This window comes from Silurus meridionalis, chromosome 13 (genome assembly GCF_014805685.1).
Source record: "Silurus meridionalis isolate SWU-2019-XX chromosome 13, ASM1480568v1, whole genome shotgun sequence".
In the NCBI taxonomy this organism is placed as follows: domain Eukaryota; kingdom Metazoa; phylum Chordata; class Actinopteri; order Siluriformes; family Siluridae; genus Silurus; species Silurus meridionalis.
In genome coordinates, this window is record NC_060896.1 from 28632777 (window position 1) to 28653964 (window position 21188).

Genomic DNA, 21188 nt, shown 5'->3' on the forward strand with positions numbered 1-21188 from the left:
AAAACATGCACATAAAAGACAGGAGGTGGAGCTGGAGGTAGCAGAGCTGAAGATGTTGAGATGTTCGTTGGGAGTGATGACGATGGACAGGATTAGAAATGAGTTTATTAGAGGGACAGCGCATGTAGGACATTTTGGAGACAAGGTGAGGGAGGTGAGATTGAGATGTTTTGGACATGTGCAGAGAAGGGACATGGGGTATATCAGTAGGAGAATGCTGAGGATGGAGACACCAGGAAGGAGGAAAAGAGGAAGGTCAAGGACGAGGTTTATGGATGTGGTGAGGGAAGACATGCAGGTAGTGGGGTTGAAAGAGGCAGATGTAGAGGACAGGGGGGTATGGAGACGGAGGATCCGCTGTGGCGCCCCCTAATGGGAGAAGCCGAAAGAAGAAGAAGAATTAGATTTACAGTATGTTGTACATGCGTCACTGTCTGTATATTTTCAAATCTTTCCAAAAGATTTATGCATCATAACAAACATACATTTTGGAATTAAAATCACAATTTATTAAGTTGTTCCCAGTTGTGTTTTATTTCAATTAATTTGCCGTTTTTTACATTTTCCTTTTACTCCCAGACGGATTATAATACATTTGCAATAACTTCACATTACATTAAAAGTTTAGATTTTATTTGAATTTAATGTCATAATTATGATATTTTTTAATGTAATATTTTCTCTCTGATGTTTTTATCTATGTTTGTTTATTTATTTATTAATGTATTTATTTATTGTGGTTCAATATTAATTAGCGGACCCCCTGCAGTCCCCCCGGCGATTTTATGTCCAAATCTCGAGAAAATAAAGGCGTGATATCGAAAAAAAAACAAGAAAGAAAACAGAATGATTTCCGTAAAATTGCCGCAAAAAGCGAAAAAATCAACAAGGGAAAAATAAAACGCTGTCAGTCCTCCAGACCTGAAGGTGGCGCTGTGAAGCTTCGTTTTTTCCTGCGGCTTCTTCGGCGTCTCCATGCTCGTACACAGAAGCAGAACCTAAAGCGTAATAATAATAAAAAAGAGAGCGATCATTTGCAGGTGTTCGTGTCGTGAAGCTGAACGCCATGTCCTACAACTACGTGGTAACGGCGCAGAAACCCACCGCGGTGAACGCCTGCATCACCGGTCAGTCCGTCCCCTTGTCGCGCTCCCGCGCTTCAGGCCTGCGGGGCTAGCGGCTAGCATGTCGCTTCGGTTATAAACGCATCACGGATCCTTTGTTTCATTTATTAAATTTTATTTTATTTGATTTTATTAATATTGTTTCAATCGAAACCTGTCAGTTGATCATTTTTACGCCTCTCGCGCTAGCTAGATTTTGCTACGTCGAGCGCGTGCGTGACGCTGTGCTAAAATTAATGCTTACATTTTTTTTTTCGTTTAATATCTTAATTCGTTTTTATTAATTATAAAACTATAAATGTTCTCCTGGAGGTTTTATTGCTATTTTTTACTTGAGGTGAAAGTGTTTGTTCGCAGCTTCGAGCTAAAGAATAGAAATAAAAATAATGAAGCTTAAAAAAAAACATCATAACAACGCGATGAAATGCTTTAATATAGTGTTTTAAAGCTTCATGTTTATCTCCTGCTGTGTTGTTCTGAACACTAATAGGACATATGGATGGTATACGGAATGCAGGTGCACGCAGTGTTAAATGGGTCCAAATAATTTTGGGTCCAAATAGTGAAGAGTCGTTCATGATCGAGTCTTTAATATGACTCAGAAGAACGAGTCGACTCAGAGTGATTCATTCATTTGCAGTTACTTTTATATATTTATATATATATATATATATATGTGTGTGTGTGCAAAAAAAAATAAAAAAGTTGGTGTGTAGACGTGTTGGAGGATCTGCTTATTGAAAATGGAACTTATCATTTCTGATCAAATCAAAAAGATGCATTCATTTTGACGAACGAGATTCAAAGAACCGAGTCACTAAAATGATCCGATCTTTCCGTCACTAAAAGGAATATCAAAACCTATTAAACCGATTTGACACCTGATTAGGTCCCGAGGTCCCCGGAAGTAGTTTGTTAGTGTTACATGGTCCATCTGAGGTAATTCATGTGATTGATCAGATGCCGCTGTATCTGCAGGTCACTTCACGTCAGCGGAGGATCTTAACCTTCTCATAGCGAAGAACACACGTCTGGAGATCTATGTGGTCACGGCGGAGGGATTACGGCCGGTCAAGGAGATCGGCATGTACGGCAAGATTGCCGTCATGGAGCTCTTTAGACCCAAAGTGAGTCGCCGTGTTGAATATTTGGGGCATATCTCTCTCTCTCTCTCTCTCTCTGTGTGTGTATATATATATATATAATGTGTGTGTGTGTGTGTATATGTTGATAACATTTGTGTCTGTGTTCAGGGTGAAAGTAAGGATCTCCTGTTCATTCTGACGGCCAAATACAACGCCTGTATCTTGGAGTACAAGCAGAATGGAGATAGTATTGATATCATCACTCGTGCTCATGGAAATGTTCAGGTATTAACACAAAACCTTCAGGTCTTATGTTAAGTCTTCACACGTACTTGTGTTAGGTAAGGTATGGAAATCTGTTCTTTTTGAACATTTCGTTCCACATTGAGTCAAGTCAAGTTTATTTCTATAGCACTTTTCACAACAGACATTGTCTCGAAGCAGCTTTACAGAAATCACCAGTGAAGGTGAATGGTGTGTGTTTATCTCTGATGAGCAGCCGTGGCGACTGTGGCAAGGAAAAACTCCCTTAGATGTTATGAGGAAGAAACCTTGAGAGGAACCAGACTCAAAAGGGGAACCTCATCCTCATTTGGGTTAGGGTATACATTGACTCTTCCTTTTGCTCTTGTAATAATCTCCACTCTTCTGGGAAGATGTTCCACTAGATTTTGGGGAGATTCATTCAGCTGAAAGGGTGTTAGTAAAGTCAGGTACTATTGAAGGTGAGGAGGTTCCTGGGGTTCAGTCAGTGATCACATTTATCTCAACGGTGTGCAGTAGGTCTGGAGCTCTCTAGCAGGAGATCTTCTGCTTCAACCCATGGAAATCCCATCCTATGCAATGATGTGCTTTCAACTCTGTGGTAACAGTTAGAGAAGAACCACATATGGCTGCAGAAGTCAGGTGTCCTATTACTTTTGGCTATTTAACAAATGAATATAAGACATGTAAGAAAACTTTATTTTTTTAGGATCGGATTGGGCGTCCGTCAGAGACCGGGATTATCGGTATCGTTGACCCCGAGTGTCGTATGATTGGTCTGCGGCTCTACGACGGTCTTTTTAAAGTCATCCCATTGGATCGGGAAAACCGAGAGCTCAAAGCCTTCAACATTCGTCTGGAGGAGCTGCAGGTTATAGACGTGCACTTCCTGTACGGGTGCCAGGCTCCTACCGTCTGTTTCATATATCAGGTAACAAATAACCTAGAATCATTTATATCCACATCAAACCTCTCATTATACACTTTATACCTCGCTTTATTTCTTTATACTTCTTTTACTTTTATTTATAATGAACAATTCAATATTTATTGTTAGATTATTTATGAAACAGTTTATATTTTATTTAACAAAGAAGAACTTCAACATTCTTTACATTAAATGTGCTCAATAATCTTTTTTTTAAACATCATATAATTATGATTTTTTTTTTTTACCAAACATTTATCAAATGCATTAAATGTGTTTTTAAATAAGGGATTTTCTTTTTTTAATCTTTAGCAAAAAATTTACATAATTATTGTTTATTAAATATTGAATTAATATTTAATTAAACATGTTATACTATGTTCAATAATTATATATTTATTTGAATTATTATAAAATATTATTATATTTATTCTTAAAAAAACAACTAATTATTTTTGTAGAAATGAAATAAAATGATCATTGACTTGTATATCCATTATATTTTACAAATCCAAAAGTACCATAATATGACTTGAGTTGTGGTCTCTCTCCAGGACCCTCAGGGACGTCACGTGAAGACGTATGAGGTGTCTCTGAAAGAGAAGGAGTTTAGTAAGGGGCCCTGGAAGCAGGAGAACGTTGAAGCTGAAGCCTCCATGGTTATTCCCGGTGAGCTGTGATTGGAGACTTCAATAAATTATGAATATTCATAAAATCAATAAAGATCACTGAATCGTGCGTGTTTGTGTTTCTGCAGTTCCTGAGCCGTTTGGTGGCGCTATAATCATCGGTCAGGAGTCCATCACGTATCACAACGGAGATAAATACCTGGCCATCGCACCTCCGACAATCAAGGTGACTGAAAACGTGTGCTATTTCTGTCTGATGAGTTCGGAATTCTGATTGGTCAGGATGCACTATTGTTTCTATGGTAACGTTTAAGTTTGGACTGAACTGTGGGAAATGTATAAAGAACAAATTACATCAACAATATAAACATTTCTAGGTTTGTTTCCTAAATGAGTTTATCATAAATCCATAGCAAAGCACGATCGTGTGTCATAACCGCGTGGATCCGAACGGCTCTCGCTACCTCCTGGGTGACATGGACGGGAGGCTGTTCATGCTCCTGTTGGAGAAAGAGGAACTGATCGATGGATCCATGGTGCTGAAAGATCTACGGGTGGAGCTGCTGGGAGAGGTGAGTGCATTCCTGTTGATTCATAATTGGGCGGAGCTTCATGCAAGCTGATCATATTACATCACAAAATCACAGTCGCATGATTGCGACGAGTCACATGGAAATGATGAAATGTTCTGTTTGTCTGAGAAAACATGGATGCAAATGTATCTAGCAAGTGTTGTGTGTTTCTTCCAGACATCCATCGCCGAGTGTCTGACCTACCTGGATAACGGAGTCGTGTTTGTAGGCTCCAGACTCGGAGATTCTCAGCTGGTTAAAGTCAGTCAGGTTTTTATTATTTCTTTACGAGGACTTGATGTTTCTCAGATAATAAACGTGTGTGTGTATTTTGTGTGTGTGTGTGTGCACAGCTGAATGTGGACAGTAACGACCAGGGCTCCTACGTGGCAGTTATGGAAACATTTACCAACCTGGGGCCAATCGTGGACATGTGTGTCGTGGATCTGGAGCGGCAAGGACAGGGCCAGGTGAGACAACACCTGTCCACGTGATGTTACAGCAGAGCAATCAGGCTTTTCTGTCTTCTTCAAAACGAGTCTAAATATGCAGATCAGAAATCAGATTCACCGTATTAAAGTTTCTATAAACACTGATTCATTCATTAAGTGGTTGTTGTAGTGGGCGTGGCTTGTGATTGTTAGGTCACATGATCTGGATATAGACTGGAGCTGTGTGACCTTGGAGCTGTGTGACCTTGTTTTGGAGATATGTTGTCTGTGTTGATGTTCTGATCAGGTTCTTTGTCTTTCCATACAGCTGGTCACCTGCTCCGGGGCGTTTAAAGAAGGTTCCCTGAGGATCATTCGGAATGGAATAGGAATCCATGAGCACGCCAGTATCGACCTGCCTGGTATCAAAGGTCAGTGCGTAATTTTTTAATTTATTTTTGTTCTTTTCTCTCTTTTACATGCACAAATTAATTCCATTTTAATATCCAATTTTGGAAAAAGTCCTGGATCTCTAGGCATCTCTATACCAATTCCCCAATGACAAGCAAACACGAAAATGTATAAATATTCATGAATATGCTAATTAGAATTGCAGTATTTCTCAGCTAGACAGTGTGCAAGCTAGTAAACATCTCACATTCACTCTCCTGCCATATGTGGTTCTTCTCCAAACTGTTAGCACAAAGCAGGAGGCACACAGTTGTACAGGACGTCTTTGGAGGGTATAATACCATTTTAAATTCACTCGAAACCCAAATCTGTTCCATCATGGCAATGCCCTTGTGCACAAAGCTCCATGAAGATCTGCTTTCCATGGTTTGTAGATCTCGAGTGAGATTTTATTCCGTCACTAATGCTAGGTTGGTCAGATACTAATCTTAGCACACACCAACAGGTTAATCAAAAGGTGGGGTTTATTGTGACATCTTAAGAAACTGAATTTTTTATTTATTTTTTAACCTGGTTTTTTTTTCCCCTGTTTATTTATTTATTTGTTTGTTTGTTTTCAGGGTTATGGCCTCTTCGCTCGGAGGCGGGCAAAGAAACTGACGACATGCTGGTGCTTTCTTTCGTCGGACAAACCAGGTAGGACTTGGAGCCATTGTTTTATTTTTTTATTTCTTCATTCAGCTGTTTTTGTTTCAATTCTTTTGTGGTGTTTGTGTTCATGAATCAGAGTTCTGATGCTGAGCGGAGAGGAGGTGGAGGAAACCGAGCTTCCCGGGTTTGTAGATAACCAGCAGACGTTCTTTTGCGGCAATGTGGCTCACCAGCAACTCATTCAGGTGATCTTTTAAAACTGCAGTCGTCTGGTTTCGTCATTCGTATCGGTGTCGAGAGCACTAACTGATCTTTTGTTGCGTCTTCCAGATTACCTCCGGTTCAGTGCGATTGGTCACGCAGGAGAGCAAGTCTTTAATTAGCGAATGGAAAGAACCTCAGGGCAGGAACATCAGCGTGGCTGCTTGCAACTCCACCCAGGTGGTGCTAGCGGTGGGACGAGTACTCTACTATCTGCAGATCCTCAGCGGAGAACTCAAGCAGATAAGGTACAGCCTGTTTACACGTCATTACAACGATGACGACGACGTGCTCTAATCACAACATCGATGCATCGAGAAAACGAACGAAAATGAATTTACAGGATTAATTTAGAACAGAATATCGCTTTACAGAATCTCCCAGATTTATTTACCCGATAATAACGTTTATTAAATGCTGCTTTCTTTTTACATCTTTATTTATAGCATTATCATAATGCACCGTATCTTAACTTATTAGGAGAAAAAACATCAGATATTTCGCACCCCATATAACAAAAATGGTAGGATCCTCGTTTCCTAACAGCTCTCCGAGATTGCTAGTCGAATCAGACTCCTATAGAAGCATGATTTTTGTGGTTTATTAACGTGACTCTGTAAATCAGTTCGACAGAGATGGAGCACGAGGTAGCGTGTTTGGACATCACTCCCCTCGGCGAGAGTAGCGGAGAGTCCGGCCTGTGCGCCGTGGGCCTGTGGACCGACATCTCGGCCCGAGTCCTCCGTCTGCCCTGCTTCAGCCCTCTGCATAAGGAGATGCTGGGTGGAGGTGAGGGGACTTCTGAGTGTGAAAGCGTCTGTTCATTCTGCTGAGAGTAAATATGTAAAATGTTTATTTGCTCTCAATACAAATGTGTTGATGGTTAAACGGTTCTCTGTCTCACTCAGAGATCATTCCACGTTCCATCCTGATGACCACGTTTGAGGGCAGTCATTACCTTCTCTGTGCTCTGGGAGACGGCGCGCTGTTCTACTTCGGCCTGGACTTGGAGACGGGTCGGGAAAAAGCTCATACAATTCATTAAAATAAAAATCATAAAAAAACTGTATATAGAGGATCTGTATATAGATGATCAATAAAATTGTGTGTGTGTGTGTGTGTGTGTGTGTGTGTGTGTGTGTGTGTGTGTGTGTGTGTGTGTGTGTGTGTGTAGGCACTCTGACTGAGAGGAAGAAGGTAACTCTGGGGACTCAGCCCACGGTGCTCCGGACCTTCCGGTCCCTTTCCACCTCCAATGTGTTTGCATGCTCAGACAGACCCACCGTCATCTACTCCAGCAACCACAAACTCGTCTTCTCCAACGTCAACCTCAAAGAGGTCAATTACATGTGCCCCCTGAACTCTGAGGGCTACCCCGACAGGTGTGTGGGTGTATGAGGGGCAAATCAGCCTCGTTTATTACTTCTCGAACACAATAAACAAGGAATACAATATAAATGTTCATAATTAAGTCTGATGGAGAATTTTATTTTTTTTTATTCCCCCAACATGAATCAGGGTTTATCACTCAGATGATCGTGAAGCTGCTGTTCACATTATAAATCTTTTGAAAGAACATATTTATATATGTTTTATATATTTTGCTGTTTTGTAGTAATGTTATTATTCTTATTTAATCTCCATTACAGCTTGGCTCTGGCCAATAACAGCACTTTGACCATCGGTACCATTGATGAAATCCAGAAGCTTCACATTCGCACTGTACCTCTGTATGAGTCCCCCAAGTGAGTCTGTCTGTTTATCTATCCATCGATCTATATATAGATCGCTGTATGTACATCCTTTCTTCTGTACTTCTTTCTTTTCTTTGTCATCCTTTTTTTCTCCTACCTGCTAGAGGTCGACCAATCGGCACCGATAATTGATTGCTGGAAATATCTGCAAAAATCCATACCGATAGTTTTTCCGGGTTGCATTATACAGTACGAGATCACTGATGTTTATACCTGCTGTTTTTAACTAGGGTTTTTTTTTCCCCATTTTGGAGGTCACTGTTTTTATTCATTTGCAGTGTTATTGTTGTTTCTGTTTGAATGCATGTCCTCAATATTTATTAATATAAAAATCGTATTTAAGTTTTTACATTATCATGATTCAGTACTGTTTTATTTTTGTAATAGTTTTTACTTGGTTTGTTTATCCAGTATCTATTTATCGTTTGATTGACTTAGTTGACCTCTACTATATACATATACATTCACTTAACTACTTCATCACTGCATAATTCCTAACCTCTTTCCTTCCTTCTCTTTCTGCTGAGTGTGCAGCTGGAATGCAGCAGTTTCCATCAAATTCTTTTTAAATCTTTTTTTTTTTTTTTTTTTTTGCTCGATTTCAGGGTGAAAGTATAAAACATGCTCCACTTTTTTTTTTTTTTACCCCACTCTCTCTCTCTCTCTCTCTCTCTCTCTCTCTCTCTCTCTCAGGAGGATCTGTTATCAGGAAGTGTCTCAGTGTTTCGGTGTGCTCTCCAGTCGAGTAGAGATGCAGGATGTTAATGGAACAACGGCTCCGGTACGCCCCAGCGCCAGCACTCAGGTCAGTTCACCTGAGGAGATCCCACATGGATTATATTTTGCTCTCTCTCTCTCTCTCTTTCTCGTCTTTCTTTCTCTCACTAAGTATTGAAAAATGTTACCATACTAGTGCCCTATTAATTTTTCTAAAAGATATAAAAATAATAATAATAATTAGTAAAAATATTTAGAAAACCCTCACACATTCGTTTTCTTTCGATTTCCTAATCGACACTGAAACGTCTGAAAACACTCACGTCCCTGTACTGCACACGAGCAAAACGTCATGTCCACCTGCCGTTTATCTTCTTTCTGGCTTTTTGAAAGGTTGCGGCACGAATAAAAATGCAGCATCTTTTTCACACACGCTCCACACTGCGATGTGAAATTTTCATTTTTGGAAAGCGTTTGGGAAAAGCTACGCTCCCGTTTACTGAAAACGCCGTCTCGGGACAGAACATAGGGAAAATAAGCGTTTTCAAAAGAAAACTCAACACGTGGAAAATAGCAGAGGTTTTAACGTAACGCATGTTATAGTTTAATGTTTAATATGGTCTTAAAAACCGTTATGGAAGTCTGCATGATTGAGTCTCTCAGCTTCTCTTTGTCTGTCTCTTTCTTCCTTTCTTTATCTCTGCCTCTGTTTTTTTTTTTTCCCTGTCGTTCACTCGTTCTTTCTCTCTCTCTTCCCTGCTCTCTGCTCTGATCATTTTATTGAGGTTTTACCTCCTGTCCTCCTCAGGCTCTGTCCAGCAGTGTGAGCTCCAGTAAGCTCTTCCCCAGCAGCACCTCCCCACATGAGACCTCCTTCGGTGAGGAGGTGGAGGTGCACAGCTTACTGGTGGTGGATCAGCACACCTTTGAAGGTATTTTCTCCACATCGTTCAACCAGAAACCTCGTAAAAGCTTTTAAACCAAAGTAATCGTGATCCCCTTCCCCACCCCAGTGCTTCATGCCCACCAGTTTCTGCCCAGTGAGTACGCTCTGAGTCTGGTATCCTGTAAACTGGGCAAAGATCCCGCCATCTACTTCATCGTGGGCACCGCCATGGTCTACCCCGAGGAGGCGGAGCCTAAGCAGGGACGCATCATCGTCTTCCATTACACTGATGGTCTGTTATGTTTGGTGTAGAAATTCATTAATGATGTTTATTCTGCTGTTAGTTAATAATGTTTATCATTTCTATTAGCTGCGAGCATCAAATATAATTATGAGCAGATGATAATTGTTGGTCTGGTGTAGGATGAGTAACACACCAGGTTTATTTCTTTTACTATCATTAATCTGTGTATGGGTTTAATCAAAAACGCTGTACTTTTCTGTACGTCTCTGAAGGTAAACTGCAGACTGTAGCGGAGAAAGAAGTGAAAGGTGCCGTTTACTCGATCGTGGAGTTTAACGGCAAACTGTTGGCCAGCATCAACAGCACCGTGAGTCTCCCAGACGTACACAAGCTGCAAAATACCATGATTATTTTATATTTAAAGCTAATTCCTGGTGCGTGTGTGTGTGTAGGTGCGTCTGTACGAGTGGACAGCAGAAAAAGAGCTGAGGACAGAGTGTAATCACTACAACAACATCATGGCTCTGTATCTGAAGACCAAAGGGGACTTCATCCTGGTAGGAGATCTGATGAGGTCGGTGCTGCTGCTTGCGTACAAACCCATGGAGGGGAACTTCGAGGAGGTGAGATGTTCATGATGGGGAGGGGGTATTTTTATTTTATTTTAAAGAACAAACTCAATTTTACCTTTTGAAGTGTGTCATTTTCTTTGAACTCTTTTTTTTTTTTTTTTCTTTTCTTTTCTTCAATTTGGGTTTTTTATACTAACAGTTGGGGGTGTTGTGTGTGTTTTTTTTTTTTTTAATTTATTTATTTAATTTTTTTTTATCACACACTCGCTTTCTCTGTCTGTTCCTCATTGTGTGTGTGTAGGTGTGTCTCTTAGTATGTTTGTAGCTGCTGATCTTTGTTTTGTTTCTCCTCCTCGTCAGATCGCTCGGGATTTTAACCCGAACTGGATGAGTGCGGTGGAGATTTTGGACGATGATAATTTCCTGGGTGCAGAGAACGCCTTCAACCTTTTCGTGTGCCAGAAAGACAGGTACAGGAGGGTTGTGCTCTTGACACGTTAATGAGATCTCGAAAACTTCAGCGCTCATGTGATCTCTCGCTCAGGGCTCCGGGTCTCGGCCAATCAGTGAGCAGAGAACACCTGCAGTACAAAGGGGGAATTACTAGTGCAAATTTCTTTCTCACCTCTTCTTTTGCTCTCTCTCTCTACCTTTCTTTCTATGCATTCAACTCTTTCTCCATTCCCTTTTCTGTGTATCTGTCTCTACTCCTTTTTTCTTTCATCCTTTTTCCCATTTTTTACTCTCTGCAACGGTCTCCTTTATTTCTTTTCCTTTCTCTCTCTCTCTCTCTCTCTCTCTCTCTCTCTCTCTCTCAGTGCTGCCACCACTGATGAGGAGCGTCAGCATTTACAGGAAGTGGGCGTGTTCCATCTTGGCGAGTTTGTGAACGTGTTCTGTCACGGTTCCCTCGTGCTGCAGAACCTCGGCGAGAGCTCCACTCCTACACAGGGTTCCGTCCTGTTCGGAACCGTTAACGGAATGATCGGTAAGAAACAAAAAACAGTGTTAAATCCGTCGTCTATGTAACATTGTATTAAAGCACTTTAATGCTCACGTCCCTGCACCATGACTTTATTTTGAATAATTTGATCTGACGAGAGAATCCTGATCTCATGCTCATATGGTGATCCGTGTTTCAGGGCTGGTGACGTCTCTGTCAGAGGGATGGTACAGTCTTCTGATGGATTTACAGAATCGTCTCAACAAGGTCATCAAGAGCGTGGGAAAGATCGAGCACAGCTTATATCCTCTCAAAAACCACTGTAGCATTTCTCACATCATATTCTGCTGATGCTCTGTACGTTCAGCAGAAACTTGTATTTACCCCGTTCAGGGTTCTGTGCTGCACGGGCATGTGGAGTTTAGCGGGTATAAAAAGAAAATTCCTTGACTTTGATCACCTGGAGATCATTCAATACGGAGAGGAAGACTGAGCAGGCCACGGGTTTCATCGACGGAGATCTGATCGAAAGCTTTTTAGACCTGGGACGAGCCAAGATGCAGGAAGTGGTCAGCACACTGCAGGTATTTATTACACACTCAGTGGGAGCGATATTGTGTGTGTGTGTGTGTGATGATTTTTAGTGTGTGTGATGATTTTTAGTGTGTGTGATGATTGATTGTGTGTGTGATGATTTTTAGTGTGTGTGATGATTGATTGTGTGTGTGTGTGATGATTAGTGTGTGTGTGTATGTGTGTGTGTGTGATTAGTGTGTGTGTATGATGGTTGATTTGTGTGTGTGATGATTTTTAGTGTGTGTGATGATTGATTGTGTGTGTGATGATTTTAGTGTGTGTGTGTGATGTGTGTGTGTGTGATGATTTTAGTGTGTGTGATGATTGATTAGTGTCTGTGTGTATGATGGTTGATTAATGTGTGTGTGTGTGATGATTGATTAGTGTGTGTATGATGGTTGATTGTGTGTGTGATGGTTGATTAATGTGTGTGATGATTGATTGTGTGTGTGATGATTTTAGTGTGTGTGATGATTGATTAGTGTCTGTGTGTATGATGGTTGATTAGTGTGTATGATGGTTGATTAATGTGTGTGTATGATGGTTGATTAGTGTGTGTGATGATTTTTAGTGTGTGTGATGATTTTTAGTGTGTGTGTGTATGTGTGTGTGTGTGTATGATTGATTAGTGTCTGTGTGTATGATGGTTGATTTGTGTGTGTGTGTGTGTGATGATTTTAGTGTGTGTGATGATTTTAGTGTGTGTGATGATTTTTAGTGTGTGTGTGATGGTTGATTTGTGTGTGTGATGATTGATTGTGTGTGTGTGTGTGTATGTGTGTGTGTGTGTGTGTGTGTGATTAGTGTGTGTGATGATTGATTAGTGTGTGTGATGATTTAGTGTGTGTGTGTGATTAGTGTGTGTGTGTGTATGTGTGTGTGTGTGTGTGATTGTGTGTGTGTGATGGTTGATTAGTGTGTATGATGGTTGATTGTGTGTGTGATGGTTGATTAGTGTGTATGATGGTTGATTAGTGTGTGTATGATGGTTGATTAATGTGTGTGATGATTGATTGTGTGTGTGTATGATGATTGATTAGTGTGTGTGATGATTAGTGTGTGTGTGTATGATGGTTGATTAATGTGTGTGTGATGATTTTAGTGTGTGTGATGATTAGTGTGTGTGTATGATGATTGATTAGTGTGTGTATGATGGTTGATTTGTGTGTGTGTATGATGATTGATTAGTGTCTGTGTGTATGATGGTTGATTTGTGTGTGTGTGATGGTTGATGTGTGTGTGTGTGTGATGGTTGATTAGTGTGTGTGATGATTGATTGTGTGTGTGATGATTGATTAGTGTCTGTGTGTATGATGGTTGATTAATGTGTGTGTGTATGATTGATTAGTGTCTGTGTGTATGATGGTTGATTAATGTGTGTGTGATGATTTTTAGTGTGTGTGATGATTGATTGTGTGTGTGATGATTTAGTGTGTGTGTGATGGTTGATTAATGTGTGTGTGATGATTTAGTGTGTGTGTGATGGTTGATTGTGTGTGTGTGTATGTGTGTGTGTGTGATTAGTGTGTGTGTATGATGATTGATTAGTGTCTGTGTGTATGATGGTTGATTATGTGTGTGTGATGATTGATTATGTGTGTGTGTGTGTGAGCAGGCCACGGGTTTCATCGACGGAGATCTGATCGAAAGCTTTTAGACCTGGGACGAGCCAAGATGCAGGAAGTGGTCAGCACACTGCAGGTATTTATTACACACTCAGTGGGAGCGTATATTGTGTGTGTGTGTGATGATTGATTAGTGTGTGTGTGTGATGATTGATTAGTGTGTGTGTGTGATGGTTGATTAATGTGTGTGTGTGTATGATGATTGATTAGTGTGTGTGTGTGTGATGGTTGATTAATGTGTGTGTATGATGGTTGATTTGTGTGTGTGTGTGTGTGTGTGTGTATGTATGATGGTTGATTAGTGTGTGTGTGTGTGATGATTGATTATGTGTGTGTGTGTGTGTGTGTGTGTATGATGGTTGATTAGTGTGTGTGTGTGTGTGTGTGTGTGTGTGTGTGTGTGTGTATGATGGTTGATTATGTGTGTGTGTGTGTGTGTATGATGGTTGATTTGTGTGTGTGTGATGATTGATTAGTGTGTGTGTGTGTGATGGTTGATTAATGTGTGTGTGTGTGTGTGTGATGGTTGATTGGTGTGTGTGTGTGTGTGTGTGTGTGTGTGTGTGATGGTTGATTGGTGTGTGTGTGATGGTTGATTGGTGTGTGTGTGTGATGGTTGATTTGTGTGTGTGATGGTTGATTGGTGTGTGTGTGTGTATGATGGTTGATTTGTGTGTGTGATGATTTTTAGTGTGTGTGATGATTTTTAGTGTGTGTGATGATTTTTAGTGTGTGTGTGTGTGTGTGTGATGATTTTTAGTGTGTGTGATGATTGATTATGTGTGTGTGTGTGTGATGATTGATTATGTGTGTGTGTGTATGATGGTTGATTAATGTGTGTGTGATGATTGATTAGTGTGTGTGTGATGATTGATTAGTGTCTGTGTGTGTATGATGGTTGATTGATGTGTGTGTGTGTGATGATTGATTATGTGTGTGTGTGTGTGTGTGTGTGTGTGTGTGTGATGATTGATTAGTGTGTGTGATGATTTAGTGTGTGTGTTTGTGTGTGTTGGTTGATTAATGTGTGTGTATGATGGTTGATTAGTGTGTGTGTGTGTGTGTGTGTGTGTGTATGATGGTTGATTAGTGTGTGTGTGTGTGTGTGTGTGTGTGTGTATGATGGTTGATTTGTGTGTGTGATGATTGATTAGTGTGTGTGTGTGTGTGTGTGATGGTTGATTGGTGTGTGTGTGTGATGGTTGATTTGTGTGTGTATGATGGTTGATTAGTGTGTGTGTATGATGGTTGATTAGTGTGTGTGTGTGTGTGTGTGTATGATGGTTGATTAGTGTGTGTGTGTGTGTGTGTGTGTGTGTGTGTGTTGTGTGTGTGTGTATGATGGTTGATTTGTGTGTGTGTGATGATTGATTAGTGTGTGTGTGTGTGATGGTTGATTGGTGTGTGTGTGTGTGTGTGTGTGTGTGTGTGTGTGTGTGATGGTTGATTTGTGTGTGTGTATGATGGTTGATTAGTGTGTGTGTGTATGTGTGTGTGTGTGTGTGTGTGTGTGTGTGTGATGATTGATTAGTGTGTGTGTGATGATTTTAGTGTGTGTGTGTGTGTTGGTTGATTAATGTGTGTGTGATGATTGATTAGTGTGTGTGTGTGTGTGTGTGTGTATGATGGTTGATTAGTGTGTGTGTGTGTGTGTGTGTGTGTGTGTGTGTGTGTATGATGGTTGATTAGTGTGTGTGTGTGATTGATTAGTGTGTGTGTGTGTGTGTGTATGATGGTTGATTAGTGTGTGTGATGATTGATTAGTGTGTGTGTGTGTATGATGGTTGATTAATGTGTGTGATGATTGATTAGTGTGTGTGATGATTGATTAGTGTGTGTGTGTGTTGATTAGTGTGTGATGATTGATGTGTGTGTGTGATGATTGATTAGTGTGTGTGTGTGTGTGTGTGATGATTGATTATGTGTGTGTGTGTGATGATTTAGTGTGTGTGTATGTGTGTGTGTGATTGATTAGTGTGTGTGTATGATGGTTGATTAGTGTGTGTGTGTGTGTGTATGATGGTTGATTAGTGTGTGTGTGTGTGTGTGTGTGTGTGTGTGTGTATGATGGTTGATTAATGTGTGTGTGATGATTGATTAGTGTGTGTGTGTGTGTGTGTGTGTGTGATGGTTGATTGGTGTGTGTGTGTGTGTGTGTGATGTTGATTAGTGTGTGTGTGTGTGTGTGTGTGTGTGTGTGATGGTTGATTAGTGTGTGTGTGATGTTGATTAGTGTGTGTGTGTGATGGTTGATTAGTGTGTGTGTGTGTGTATGATGGTTGATTATGTGTGTGTGTGTGATGATTTTTAGTGTGTGTGATGATTTTTAGTGTGTGTGTGTGTGATGATTTTAGTGTGTGATGATTGATTAGTGTGTGTGTGATGATTGATTAGTGTGTGTGTGTGTGTGTTGATTAGTGTGTGATGATTGATTTGTGTGTGTGATGATTGATTAGTGTGTGTGTGTGATGTGTGTGTGTGATGGTTGATTTGTGTGTGTGTGATGATTGATTAGTGTGTGTGTGTGTGTGTGTGTGATTAGTGTGTGTGTGTGTATGATGATTAGTGTGTGTGTGTGATGGTTGATTAGTGTGTGTGTGTGTGTGTGTTGTGTGTGTGTGTGTGATGATTGATTAGTGTGTGTGTGTGATGTGTGTGTGTGTGTGTGTGTGTGTATGATGGTTGATTAGTGTGTGTGTGTGTGTGTGTGTGTGTGTGTGATGATTTTTAGTGTGTGTGTGATGATTTTTAGTGTGTGATGATTGATTAGTGTGTGTGTGTGTGATGATTGATTAGTGTGTGTGTGTGTATGATGGTTGATTAATGTGTGTGTGTATGTATGATGGTTGATTAGTGTGTGTGTGATGATTGATTAGTGTGTGTGTGTGTGTGTGTGATGATTGATTAGTGTGTGTGTGTGATGATTGATTAGTGTGTGTATGATGATTGATTAGTGTGTGTGTGTGTGTGTGTGATGATTGATTAGTGTGTGTGTATGATGGTTGATTAGTGTGTGTGTATGATGGTTGATTAGTGTGTGTGTATGATGGTTGATTAGTGTGTGTGTATGATGGTTGATTAGTGTGTGTATGATGGTTGATTAGTGTGTGTGTATGATGGTTGATTAGTGTGTGTGTGTGATGGTTGATTAGTGTGTGTGTGTGTGTGTGTGTGTATGATGGTTGATTAGTGTGTGTATGATGGTTGATTTGTGTGTGTGTGTGTGTGTGTATGATGGTTGATTAGTGTGTGTATGATGGTTGATTAGTGTGTGTATGATGGTTGATTAGTGTGTGTATGATGGTTGATTAGTGTGTGTGTGTGATGGTTGATTAGTGTGTGTGTGATGGTTGATTAGTGTGTGTGTGTGTGTGTGTATGATGGTTGATTAGTGTGTGTATGATGGTTGATTAGTGTGTGTATGATGGTTGATTAGTGTGTGTGTATGATGGTTGATTAGTGTGTATGATGGTTGATTAGTGTGTGTATGATGGTTGATTAGTGTGTGTATGATGGTTGATTAGTGTGTGTATGATGGTTGATTGTGTGTGTATGATGTGTGTGTGTGATGATGGTTGATTAGTGTGTGTGTGTGTGTGTGTGTGTGTGTGTGTGTGTGTGTATGATGGTTGATTAGTGTGTGTATGATGGTTGATTAGTGTGTGTATGATGGTTGATTAGTGTGTGTATGATGGTTGATTAGTGTGTATGATGGTTGATTAGTGTGTGTATGATGGTTGATTAGTGTATGATGGTTGATTAGTGTGTGTGTGTGTGTGTGTGTGTGTGTATGATGGTTGATTAGTGTGTGATGATTAGTGTGTGTGTATGATGTTTGATTAATGTGTGTGTGTGTGTGTGTGTGTGTGTGTGTGTGTGTGTGTGTGTGTGTGTGTGTAGATTGATGACGGGAGCGGGATGAAGCGTGAGGCCACGGTGGATGAAGTCATTAAGATAGTGGAGGAACTCACCAGGATCCACTGAGATGCTCCACCTGCACAACGCCGTGTACATAGATATAAATAAACCAGACAGGTGTGTGTGTGTGTGTGTGTGTGTGTGTGTACAAAATAGGTGCATTTTGAAGGGGAAAAAAGGGTGTGTGTGTGTGCTGGTGTTTCACTCCTCAAGATTCAGATTGGTTTTAGAGCATCTTGTCCTGAAATACTAGAAATACAAAACACGCGCACAGGTTTGTAGAACTGATCATTAGAATTAATTTGTGTGTGTGAGAGAGTGTGTGTGTGTGTGTGTGCGAGAAGAGTCGAGGGATGAAAGGGTAAAGAACACGTTGCTTTATCAGGGCCTCGTGTTTAAAACGGCACTGCGTGAAAGACTCGAGAAGGACGCTGATCACATGACTTAGACTTTCCTTCGTGATGTTTTTGTTCGATATTCTCTTTTGCTTTTAATAAAGCTTGCTCCAGTAAACATTCCGATCTGTCTCTTTCTATGATCTACAAGGAAAAAACTCGGATTTCTTGTGTTACTTTTTTCCTCTTACGAATAATTACGTTTAAAAAAAAATTGTCTGATTTCTGATTTCGCCAATATTTTTACTTATCGTTTCTATAGCAACCACTGTTTACTTATAAATCATGTATGATTAATATTTATATAAGGAGTCCGTCCGCCCCCTCCCCTTGTTACTTTAAATGGATAAACAGTATGACTTGGTTGTAAGTTAAATAAAGTTAATAATTGACGTTTCCATCTATAAGTGCTTCTCCAACAAAGTTTGATGCACAGAACTGTTCAGGACGTCTTTTAATTACAGTAGAAAAGGAGTAGATTTTCTCTCACTTGAGCCTGAAAACCCAAACCTGTTCCAGCATGATGATGCTCCTGTGCACAAAACCAGCTCCATGAACATCTGCTCTACATGAGTTGGAGTGGAAGATCTCCAGCTATAGTTGAACGCCTTTGGGGTGAATGTCAACACTGTACCCCAGACCTTCTCACCTTCTCACCTTCATCAGTACCTGACTGTACTGACGCCCTTGTAGCACAAATCTCCATGAAATCGAGTGGAACATCTCAGAAGAGTGGAGGTCATTATAACTGCAAATGTGTTATGGGAAGTTTAAAAAGCATATCCTATGGCCATGTGTCTACAAAACTTTAAATAAATACATATGAAGGCAGTGTTTTATAATCAGACAAGACAATTGATGATCAAGTTACTGCAATCAGAGAAAATAATCCTTAAACTACTCCTGGTCTGGGTGTTCATTATATCCCAATCTTACAAGAATTAACCTAATGCTATTGTGTTACTTCTCTCTGGTTAAACAGAGACAATGGAGAGATGATGAACTCATTTATGAAAGAAAATTAAATTAATTATTAACTTATCAATTAATCATCAGCTTCTGGTGCCTCTGTAACCAGTTCAGTATGTGGTCATTTTCTTCTATTTGCCAGCAGAGGGCATCGATGTTTCTCAAATGATTATTGTTTTCTTTAAAAGTCCATGACATCAGATCACTTAGAGCTGTAAGGGAACATGTGTAGGTTTAAGGCTTTGTTCTTGCCTTTTTCTGCAAGTTTAATGCAAAAGAGCAACGCAGTGAATGTGCAAAAATTATATCATCTCTTAAACCAGAACCTTGCCAGTAGACATGAGAAGGTTTTTTGCTTGTGTACATGCAACACCTTAAAGCCAAAACCCCTCCCAATACTTCACCCAAACTCCTCCCATTACATTACATCATCACCCAAACCCTCCCATTACATTACATCATCACCCAAACACATTACATCACATCATCACCTAAACCCCTCATATTGCCTCAAATAATCACCCAAACCCATTACATCACATCATTACCCAAACCCCTCCCATTACATTACATCATCACCCAAACCCTCCCATTACATTACATCATCACCCAAACCCTCCCATTACATTACATAATCACCCAAACCCTCCCATTACATTACATCATCACACAAACCCTCCCATTACATTACATCATCACACAAACCCTCCCATTACATTACATCACCACCCAAACCCTCCCATTACATTACACCATCACACAAACCCTCCCATTACATTACATCATCACACAAACCCTCCCATTACATTACATCACCACCCAAACCCTCCCATTACATTACATCATCACACAAACCCCTCCCATTACATTACATCATCACACAAACCCCTCCCATTACATTACATCACCACCCAAACCCCTCCCATTACATTACATCATCACACAAACCCCTCCCATTACATTACATCATCACACAAACCCCTCCCATTACATTACATCATCACACAAACCCCTCCTAGTGCATTCCATCCAGTTTTATTAGAAATGTAGTGTTATGTTTCAGTGCATATGGATCAGTAAACATGAAACGTGTTCCAGCAATAAATAACTGTGTAGTTCCAGTATTTAATAAACAACTTGCACAAACATTTGTTTTCCAGCCTTCTCTCAACAGACTTCTGCTGAAGGATGATACGGCCTTGTAAAAAGATTGCCAAGGAGAAAGAAAATGAAAAACTCACGAGGATGTTCAGGATTTTTATAGATCATAAGATTATAAAGTACTTCAAAGGGGATTTTTGGAAGCTTGGCCCACCATCAGTGAACAGTTTGGCAGATTAAAGATGATGCCACGCTCCCTTAGAGAAAGTCCCCTACAGAGATGCCTTCAAGGGCACACAGAATAATCCTCAAGTGACGAAGAATGCTGTGCTGACAGTTGATACGTTTCTGTGTTCATGACTCACTCCTGGAAAAAAAAACATCAGTGAGAAGTTTAAAAAGGAAAAGGCGACTGGTCTCCAAAGATCCAGAATACACACCTGTGTGTTCCAGTGATGAACAATATTCAGTGGAGAAATGAAGTGTGAGTTGATCTTTTTTGCTAAATTACTGCAGAATCACCGCCTCCTCCGGACTGCGGCCCCAGGGAGCGAGTGTAATGGTGCGAGGCTGATTCCCCGCCTTCGGGCCTGGACGGGTCGCAAATGTTGAGGAACAAATGCATTTCTAAGTTGGATAAAGAAATTCAGCAGCAGAATTTCAAGGCATTTGGGACAAAACTGTTTAATATGCAGGAAACACAAACCTGATAGTTTGTAAAGAAGAAACGTATCCAGGTTTTTTTTCTTCTGAAATTTAAATGGATGTTTTATAACCAGGGTTTCTACAGGGTCTGAAAAAGTTTAGTTTAACGGTCTTAAATTTTATTCTTAATGTTTCTTAAAAAGTCTTAAATTTGACTTTGTGAAACCTGGAGAAACTCCTAGACCTTTAATGATACCTTGCCATCCATCCATCAGATTCATGTCTGGGTCACAGGGACATCAATTTGAGCAGTGATGCTGAGACTTCCTTCTCCCTAGCCAGCTCTTCCAGCTCCCCCACAGGGACACGCAGGTGCTCCCAGGCCAGAAGAGACATAATCTCTCAGTCTAGATCTTGGTCCACCCCAGGGTCTTTTTCTCCTTCGGAAACGCCAGAAACTCTTCCCCAGGGAGGCGTCCAGAAGGCG

General features: G+C 40.4%; 1 protein-coding gene across 1 annotated transcript; it reads left to right on the forward strand.

Moving 5' to 3' along the window:
- The first annotated feature begins 936 nt into the window (after nucleotides 1-936).
- Nucleotides 937-18109, forward strand: ddb1 (damage-specific DNA binding protein 1). Its single transcript, XM_046864774.1, has 27 exons — nucleotides 937-1127; nucleotides 2103-2251; nucleotides 2378-2494; nucleotides 3183-3404; nucleotides 3956-4070; nucleotides 4159-4256; nucleotides 4444-4602; nucleotides 4780-4863; nucleotides 4956-5072; nucleotides 5362-5464; nucleotides 6065-6140; nucleotides 6232-6340; nucleotides 6426-6604; nucleotides 6982-7145; nucleotides 7265-7372; nucleotides 7531-7738; nucleotides 8006-8101; nucleotides 8804-8915; nucleotides 9636-9759; nucleotides 9841-10005; nucleotides 10230-10324; nucleotides 10410-10580; nucleotides 10890-10999; nucleotides 11348-11517; nucleotides 11672-11774; nucleotides 11933-12056; nucleotides 17574-18109. Exons 1-27 carry the CDS (start codon nucleotides 1067-1069, stop codon nucleotides 17655-17657), a joined length of 3423 nt encoding a protein of 1140 aa, XP_046720730.1. The 5' UTR covers nucleotides 937-1066; the 3' UTR covers nucleotides 17658-18109.
- The last annotated feature ends 3079 nt before the right edge of the window (nucleotides 18110-21188 follow it).